This window comes from Oncorhynchus kisutch, linkage group LG11 (assembly GCF_002021735.2).
Source record: "Oncorhynchus kisutch isolate 150728-3 linkage group LG11, Okis_V2, whole genome shotgun sequence".
In the NCBI taxonomy this organism is placed as follows: domain Eukaryota; kingdom Metazoa; phylum Chordata; class Actinopteri; order Salmoniformes; family Salmonidae; genus Oncorhynchus; species Oncorhynchus kisutch.
Genome location: NC_034184.2, coordinates 75,923,725 through 75,933,338, shown reverse-complemented (window position 1 = coordinate 75,933,338; position 9,614 = coordinate 75,923,725). Strand labels below are relative to the sequence as shown.

General features: G+C 42.7%; 1 protein-coding gene across 3 annotated transcripts; it reads right to left on the bottom strand.

The window, feature by feature from the left end:
• Positions 1 to 256: 256 nt before the first annotated feature.
• Positions 257 to 8,903, bottom strand: LOC109899224 (eukaryotic translation initiation factor 5A-1-like). Of its 3 annotated transcripts, none has more exons than XM_020494280.2 (5): positions 8,589 to 8,903; positions 5,102 to 5,289; positions 4,177 to 4,281; positions 1,470 to 1,601; positions 257 to 1,365 (listed from the first exon to the last, which is right to left on the bottom strand). In XM_020494280.2, coding segments are annotated over exons 1-5 (495 nt in total). In that variant the 5' UTR covers positions 8,590 to 8,903; the 3' UTR covers positions 257 to 1,296. The 3 variants fall into 3 exon arrangements, with proteins under 3 accessions (XP_020349869.1, XP_020349868.1, XP_020349867.1); XM_020494279.2 differs by lacking the exon at positions 8,589 to 8,903 and adding an exon at positions 7,960 to 8,292; XM_020494278.2 differs by lacking the exon at positions 8,589 to 8,903 and adding an exon at positions 8,103 to 8,292.
• Between the last annotated feature and the right edge of the window lie 711 nt (positions 8,904 to 9,614).

The following is a 9,614-nucleotide window of genomic DNA, read 5'->3' as shown; positions in this document are numbered from 1 at the left end:
CATTCTGATTCATCAGACTTATTCTCAAACCAGTGCAGAGGGAGCTGAAGTCATGTTAACGATGTGTCAGTTGCCAGGGATCAAACTGATATACTATGCTGCTATACTACGGTCCCAGGCAACTTGGACAGCGCAGAGTCCACAACCAAAGCTGAAACCTATCCATTCCTGTGTCATTATTTAACAGAATCAGGCATTGGTTGGAGAGTGAAACATTCTAGTGTGAAGACAAACACAGAACCACCACCAAGAAGGCTGTTTTTCTATTTGTTTTAACTTTATTATTTTTTGCCATCTCCAGTCAGGTGACAAAGGCCTCGAGTGAACAAAATAAGTTTGCAACTCCACCCCCCCCCCCCGATCGAGCCCCTCACACACCTCACCGCAAAATGCCTTCCAGAACATTCTACGCCGTCACACCAACGCCTCACTCTTTCCGACTATTATGGGATGCCCAGGGCGGGGCTAGGTTGCCATGGTGATAGGCAAGCGCACTGGGCCCTCCGGCTTTCTAAACAGACAGAGCGGCATCGACAAGAGAAATCACTGAAGTTTGGTTCCATATTTAGCATCTTTTCTCTAATGTTCTTTCTTCATATGGAAGTGTTTTGAAATGCTGGAGTGGTACTGTTAAGACTGCTTGTTAAGTGCTAGCCACCAGCGTTCCCACGGTTTGGGAGAAAAGCATCGGAGTTGTCTGATCAGCCAGAGCAGAGAGGCCATGCTGGGAAGCAGCAGTATGGCAGCCAGAGGGACAACCCTAACGTAGTTCAATGTCAGTAAAAGGGGCCCCAAGCCCCCCCTCCCACCATTCAAACAGCTCCCCCCTCCCTCTAAAAAGGCATCAGACGAGCTCAATTATAAGGAATATAAAAAAAATATCATAAAAAAGCTGGATCCCATCATTATTTTAAACATTCAGGAATGTATGTGGCAAGACAAACATCTCGAAGGCAAAAATAAACAGGAATGAGGAAGAAGTCAAAAAAAAGAATCTATATTTCACCAATAAGTACTTTTCTTTATATAGTAGATTATGTAGAACTAAACAAAACCTCAGTGATCCGGCAGAATGCCAGCCAACACAGCGAGCGTGCCGCAGTAACGTTGGGACAGTCCGACAGCGTCGGAGAGAGAGAAACCAAAAATGAGAGGGGAAAAAACAAAGGAGTAATCACAACAGAATGATTGAGGTTGTCTGTGAAGGCCGTCGCTTTGGTGACAGAAGAACCAATAAGAATACTAGAGACTGGTTGTGGGTGGAGTTTGTTGCCTGGGCAGGTCAGTCCTGTCTTTCTATTTGCCACCGGTCATCTGCTTAATGGCCACAGCACACTCCTCCCCCATAGCAGACAGCACAGAGACCTGCAGACAGATATGATTGGTTAAGGTTAAGACCACCACTAACCAAAACAAACTGTTCAAGCTTCACACACCACCCAAAACATGCACACACCCCCCAGACTCACCAGGATATCCTCTGAAGCGGCAAACTTCTGCTCGATCTCCTTGCCCAGGTCTGAATCAGGTACGCGCAGGTCCTCCCTCACGTCTCCATTGTCACCCATGAGGGACATGAACCCATCAGTGATGTTCAACAGCTGGAAACACAAGCACCATGTTACATCTACAGTCGGACACATGAAGGCACATTCCAGGTAGTCTTCATTTTAGTCACCATGCAGATCAGAACGCAATAAGCAAAATAAAGACAAGCGATGGTGTGAGAGGTGAACATGTTGGGAAGTGTGTGTGTTAATTTGTTTTGTTAGCCATTACATCAGGTGTGTAACCTGGTCACTGTGGTGTAACGGCCATCTCCAAGGAGATCTCTGTAGCAAGAACCATTCACACTCACGCCACGGTATTGGGTGCAGTGCTGGGTGATCGTCGTGCATTAACACAGGGGAACGCTCCAATGCCAACCAGTGTGAGCAAATATACAATTTACAGTTACATTAAGTGGAACTGACAGTGTTAACTACATCTAAAATATTGAATTCCCAGTTTATGCTACAAAACCAACTTTATAAAGAGGTTTAAAAGTAGGTTATTTGACTCAACATTCCACGATGTACACTAAGGCATTGTTGGCAGAAAATATGGAGGTAGTTCAATGCATGATTAATATAATTCACCAAAACATATCTTGGTAGTGCCCAAAAATATTGCTATAAGGTTGTAAATCACAGCTGGCCCAGTACATCGTTTGCTGCCTCTATTCAGGATGCACTGTCAGTTTCCACGACTCAATATTCTGGACAGAAACAGATGAATGTAACTAAGGCTGGGAATGTCAATACAATGAAACTAGCAAGGGCAATGATCACAAGTCAGTCATAACGTGGCTAGCGTATCTATTCATGTAGCAAGCTAAAAACACGGAGCCTAACGTTAGCTAGCTGCTAGGAGGATGTCATTGGAGTGGGTGAGTTACTGACTTTCCCCCCCCTGTATCATTTCTTGGTGGATATACACAGCTAGATATCCCGGTGTCATTTGGTTAGTGAGCAACAACTTATCCAGTTTGGATTTGCCAACGACAAAGATATGCTATCAGCTCCGATACCAGCACAGTCTTTGTTTCAGAGCGCAGAATAACTGATTAATTTACCAACGCACGACACGGGCTGAATATGACCGGTGTTAGTAAAGGTAGGTAAAAAGTCAGTCAAGAACACTCTAGATAACATGCAAACAGCCTAGCTAACTAGCTCTGCTACAGCAAGTAAACTGGTCAGAGTGGTGTTCTCTCATTTGTGCCTGGAAGTAGCTAGCAAGCAGGCTAAAGTCAACTTTAGCCAGTTAGCTTGGTTGCAGGCAAGCTGCAGAAGGACGAGTAAGCTACAATTCCCCATAGTTTATCAGTGCAAATTTTGACAGCCAACTAGCAGAAACAGTTTGACAGGATTTATCTAATGTTTCTTCGCTAGATTTTAGCTCATCTTGCTCTGGCTAGCATTAGTTGTTGATGTGCATAAGAGGGAGAGAGAGAGCTTACCTCTTTATGGTTGTTTGATCAATAGGACTGTCAAGTTCCCAAATGTAAGAGGACTAAGGAGGTATTTACATAGTTGCAGAAATCCATTCAGGTGTATTTTGTGGCTTTTGGTGAATGTGTTCTAATGATCTAAAGTTGTGCTGTTGCAACTGCCTGTAAACACACAGTCCAGTTCAAAGTGAATGATGACAGGCCCAACTGCCTGTAAACACAGTCCAGGTCAAGACGATGATGACAGGCTTCTATGGCAAATGGCTTGTTTGCATAAAAGTCTACTGTTGCCCTGGTTGGCTAAGGTGCAACAGTCTGCATAGACTGCAGTACTGGACGAGACGTGTAGTTTGGTTTTATTTGCTGCCGTGTTAAATTGTTTGAATGCACGGCTGCTTTCCCACTCTATATTGCTATAGAATTTTCACAAATGCCTTAGTATACATCATTCCCAAACATTCTAATTTATCAAGATGACCATATCGAAGTGCTAGCTTGTCATTCTTCCTGGGGGTTTATGTGAACAGATTTTTTTTAAATAAAATATTTCATTTAGCTAAAATGCGGTCAGTTCCACTTTAATATGTGATCAAATGTGTTTAAATGAAGTACCGAGAAGCACTGAGGCACCCAATTGACCATACCTTAAAGGCACTGCATGGTCAATCCGGCATCTGCATTGGCCGCGTAGCATTGACTGTGATACGGCCTCTGCAGAAGTCAGGGCATTCATACACCAACGTATTTGATCCTGCTTTGTGACATAGGGCTTCCCCCAGATAATGTGACCAACCGGTAAACATCTTCCCAATGCCTCAGCAACTACTTCAGAGCAGTACATCTCTGGACAAGGATGACAGCAGTTCTCACAAGTCTCCATACACACTGACCAGCTGAAAAACCATTGTGACCTGCCTAAATACAAAACTACAGGCAGTCTTCTGGGAGTTTCTAGCCTTATTATCCCAGACTGTGGTTGGATTGACACCAGACAGTGACTGCAGTGTTAAGTGGATTTGCTAGTCTCTAGGAGAGTAGTGGCCTGATAGAATTAGTGGTTGTCCTTATTGAATTAGTAGGCAAGAGGTTAACTGGTATTCTAATTATGTGAAAACATGTTGGATAAGAGAACCCTTTGTGGCATAGGAAAATCTTCACTGGGCAGGAAGGGAGCTCACACTGACCTGGAACTCATTCCTCTTGATGTGGGGCACGTCCATGTTGTGGGTGGAGGGGCACATGTCCTCATACTTCTTGTTGGTGAAGATGTCAATGCCCACCATGTTAACCTAAAGAGGACGGAGAGTTTTACTACACCACTAACAGCAGTGTCATAACATGTTAAGTAAAACCTCATTTGTCAAGTCAAAAGTTATGATTGGAGAATTCAGACAAAGCCCTTATGGGTAAATTACTAGAGATGTGGACAACGCATGTACTATTATGGGTGCTGGTTACAGAACTCAACTGTTTTATATCAAAATCTGGGTCGGACTTCGCTGTCCATGAGACGAGAACATGCTCTTGCGTTTGTCTATAAAGCACTTCTGAATAAACTACCTCATTTATCATCACTCATCAATATTAAATTATAATTCCTAAAACCAGGTTTCAAGCATGGATTACACTTGAGGCCCATGTATTTAAACAGAGTTGGGTATGGCTGCCTTCTCCTGTTACGCTCCTTGTTTATGGAATAGCCTGCAGACTAAACTTCAACTTGACTGTCCCCCTGTCGCCCATTTTAAACATTTATTGGAGGATATTTATTTAGCTTGTAACGGTTTCGGGTAATGCAGGTTATTGTGCGGTTGGGGGAATAACCTGTGTGTACATGTAATAATCTGCTGCTGTATTTGTGTGTGTTATCTGTGATCATTTTGTTTGTCTTGTGTAGTTTCTTAATCATTGTACCTAAACTGTATGTGTAAACATGTATACACAGGGCCCAGCTGTAAGAGAGACCTTGGTCTCAGTCTGTGTTCCTTGTTGAAATAAAAGGTATAATAATAATGTACACCCGATATCAGATCACCCAAATCCCCCAATACATTTCAACAATGGGCATCCCTAGTTTGGTATTTGTACGCATGTCCAGTCAATCCCTACCTTGGCGTGTCCGTGCTTTCCTGTCTTGGAGGTGGACATTTCCACGATCTTGCAAGGGCGTCCCTTCAACACCACATAGCCGTTCTTTCGCAGGGCAGAGCACTGCATAGGAATGGTGGCGGAGGCGCCAGACTCTCCGGTGGTGAAGTCAAGATCAGTGTCTGCCATGGTGCGATGGATTAGGGGCACTGCAGGGGGAGATGAATAGGTTAGAACAGGCAATTACAGCTACAGCAGTGCCATTTAAATTCAATAATGTATGAATACTGATCAGAAAAGTCCAGAAACCCTGATTAAATAAGGAAAAACATCCCTGATTGAGCTACCGCACTGGCAATACATCCACTGGTCTATACTGGAAAACCATAACTCCACGACATCATAAAACATGGCCTGGAGTTGTGAGGCCGGATGGATATACTGCCAAATTCTCTAAAACAATGTTGGAGGCAGCTTATGGTAGAGAAATTAACATTCAATTATCTGGCAACAGCGCTGGTGGACATTCCTGCAGTCAGCGTGCCAATTGCACACTCCCTCAACTTAAAACATCGGTGGCATTGTTGTGACAGCCTGCACATGTTAGAGTGACCTTTTGTCTCCAGCACAAGGTCCACCTTTAATGATCATGCTGTTGAATCAGCTTCTTGATATGCCACATGTCAGGTGGATGGATTATCTTGACAAAAGAAAAATGCTCACTAATGGAGATGTAAAACAAATGCACCAACCATTTGAGAGCTTTTTGTATGTCTGGGAAATTTCTGGGATATTTCACTTCAGCTCATGAAAACAATTTACATGTTACGTTCGTATATTTTTGTTTAGTGTACATTTATTTCCACTTGAGTGCTGCGAATGCCTTCGGAACATTGTGTTGCAGAGGCAGTGTGTTGTGGATTCATCCAAAATGTAAGCAAACACATAGTATGCGTAGGCTAAACCGAAACAGTAGCAAAAGGTGAATGCTTAACTTTTGTTGCACACATTCACTAAAAATGTTGGGTTTACATAATGAAAAGTTCTGACAATTTATTACACAGCATTGATGCAATGACACTGTTGGTCTGCTTAAGGTGTTATGCACAAGTGAGTTGTGAAAAATTAGAAGCATATGTCTTAGTTCACATACTAACTGTATATGTCCGAACTCAGAATCAAATAGGTTTCCCATAAACATCGCTGCTGTGGTAGAACGTTTATTTTGATTGACGATTTTCTGCATATATCAAAGTTAATTGATTTCTGGCATGTCCATGTAAACAGCCAGGATTAGTTGTTTTTGCAAAGCATGTTAATCAACATATTAGAGTGAATGTAACCATAGTCAATGTGGAAATTACTGAGCATTTGGCTCCTGACCATTTCAAATCGCATCCTCGATCCATGACTAATGGGGACTACGTCATAGCCAACATCGTGTGTAGCTGGGGTGTCAAACTCATCCCATGGAGGGCCTAGTGTCTGCAGGCTTTTCCCTTTCAATTAAGACCTAGACAACCAGTTGAGATGAGGACATCAATCAAGTACGAGGAGCGAAAACCTGCAACCAATCGATCCTCCGTGGATCGAGTTTGATACACGTGATGTGGAGGATGAAAACGTGGGAATGGAAGTCCCAGCACCAGTGGAAAGCTTGCAGAGATTAAAGGTGACTCTTAACATAATTTCACAAATCAGACGAAAAGAGTCGACCAGGGCCCGACCTCTTCTGGTTAAACATCCACACGCCCTGTCCACGTGTCCCAGTTTGGCCTGCGCCTTGACTCGGGAGGCAGAACCGGAGTTCGCCGCGCAATAAACCTGACGCATCATAGTGCCCTGGTAAATAACGGAGGCCTGGCCCGGAACGCTCGTAACCGACCGGACAACATTTATTGCCTCGACAACTTCCTCTGCGCTAACGTCAGCTAGCTAATGATAAACAAGTACCAGCGATACCGTTCAGCAAACTTCTGACAAGTTTGACTAGGTTAGTAAAGAGGCTAACAAGATATCCGGCCAGGCCCAGCAACACGCTAGGTAACGTTGATGAACAAGTTGGGCGAATACATTAACACCGATTAAGGATTTTACAGACATACATACCACATTTGAGTGTTAAACTAACAAGCGACTCGTTGGTTTATAAATAGAAGCGATAACGTGTTATCCAACTGGCCAGATGGCTAGCTAAAATGAAAGTGTTTAGCGTGCTGCTGTTAGCTAGAATGACAATTCCATGCTGTTGTCGGAAAGCTCATTTTGTCAACGTGTGGGTAACTATAAGTAGTTGGCATTTAATCCATGCCAATATAGATAAACGTTCCCATATTTTTACAACGAACTTTCATTAAATGTAGCCAGCCAGCTACGACATGGTTAGCAAGCGTTAGTGATTACGAACACATTGTTACCTAGCCGGTTAGCTAATGTTAGCTAGCGATTACCAAAACAACGTTGTCTAAACAAATGGTCATTTTTAGAAAGTTACAATTTCAGTCATTACACAACTATATGCATGTTCAGTCTCATGTCAAAGTACATTACAGCATGGTTAGATTTCCTAGCGGAGTTGTCAACATTTGGCTAGCTGGCTAGGCTAGTATGTCCAGTAAGACATGATGACTAACAACTTCCAACAAGCGCGCGGAAGGCCTCATGCCTCTTCATTAGAGCCGTGGATACAGAAACATGGGACCCACACCCTATCGCTGAGAGCACCTACACTCAGCAAACAAACTTAATTTCGACCTTTTCACTTCTCTTTCATCTACCAAAACCTAAAACGAATATGACCAGTCAAAAATGAACTGACAAACTACTAAAAGTTGTATGTTTTGCCCCGTGAACAGAAGCACGCGCCATGCAACGCTTACCTTCCAGGAAAAAGAGGAACGGGACTGCGCAAGCGCGACCAATTTTACTGCGGCATCCGTAGGGTCGTCACAAGTTGCCACAAATCATAAACCCCGCCTATTTATACAATTTCTCGTAATGTTTTTTTAAACCTAACACTAACCTTCCAATTGGCTCATTCATCCCCCTTACTCCCCCCTAGGTCGTTGCTGTAATTGCGAATGTTCAGTTAATTTCTGGTAAAAATAAGGGTTAAGTCAAATAACCACACTGCTAACGTTATTCCTAGCCTCAAGACCGAAAAGCAAATGTTAGTTTTTTTTTCATGAATTTTTACGAGTCAGCTTTGACTGACTGTGCTATCAAGTGGAAACGCATGCGTATAGAGGAGGGGAGGGGGCATTTATGGCTTCCATTAAAGTGGTAGTCCAAAAATGTGTCTAGCCCAATAATGGACTAAAGAAGCTTAACATTGTTCCTCAAAGTCCAAGGACCTTGCATGCTCTGTTTAGACGAATTGGTTCTTACGACCAAATACTCCCATTTTAACGCGAATCGATTCTCCATTGCGGTACACTAAAAAAAATACACAAAGCCCTCTACTTTCATATCACATCAAAATAATTACAAATAAAAAATATACACTTACTGTACACTGTAACGCAGTTGCAGCCAACAATATTTGTTTTCAGTGACGAACCGCTTGCGGCGTCCTTCCATTCACACACAGGTGTTTGGAGACCAAGATAGATAATTAGCACGCCTTTAGTCCCTGAGCCAGGGTGGGTCGGTCGTGCTCACTTGGGCCGACGATGTCTCATAATGATTTTTTTTTAAAACATATCTGTCCCTAGAGTTGGAAAATGTTTGATAGCTGATACATTTTAAACTTTGATAAGTGGTTCTGAAAGTCATGAAATTACCTTTCAAATTATATATAATATAACCAACTTTGATGGCGTAGGCTACAACTATTATTTACAAAATCACCTTTATTTTGCCATTGACATTAGAATGTTGGAAGCTTAGCCATAGAATTCCATGTAGTGGGGCAGCTATGTTTTAGGATTGTAAATGTAGTGATAGAGGCAGCAACTTGCACACACACAGCTGGAACTGGGGGTTTAAAAAGATGAGTAGATACTGGGCCATCACAGAATTCACACATTAACCCCACTGAAGCCTTTTACCAATTTGGCTATAATTCTGTATTTCTTAGTGATTGGTTGAGTTCGTCTTGCATAGCCTGGTGCCCCAGGTGGGCTGAGTTTGTTCATTTAAGGCCATTCTTTAAATGAACAAGTGAGCTCTGCAATGGAGTCAAACGTGGTTTCTATGTTTGATACCGTTCCATTTATTCCATTCCAGCCATTACAATGAGCCCATCCTCCTATAGCTCCTCCCACCAGCCTCCACTGGTGTACAGTAAATGTATATTTTAGAATTTGTGAAATTTTCATGTGATATGAAAGTAGAGTATTTTATGTTTCTAGGACTGTACCGCAATTGAGAATCCATTCATATTTAGATGGAGTATTTGAGCTGTTTTGGCTGCCAGAGCCAATTCACCTCTAAACAGAACATGTACGGTCCTTGGACTACTACAAGTAACGTTAGGTCGTTAGCCCAATATTGAACTAAAGGAGCCTATGTTTGCCGAAGATAGCACACTGGA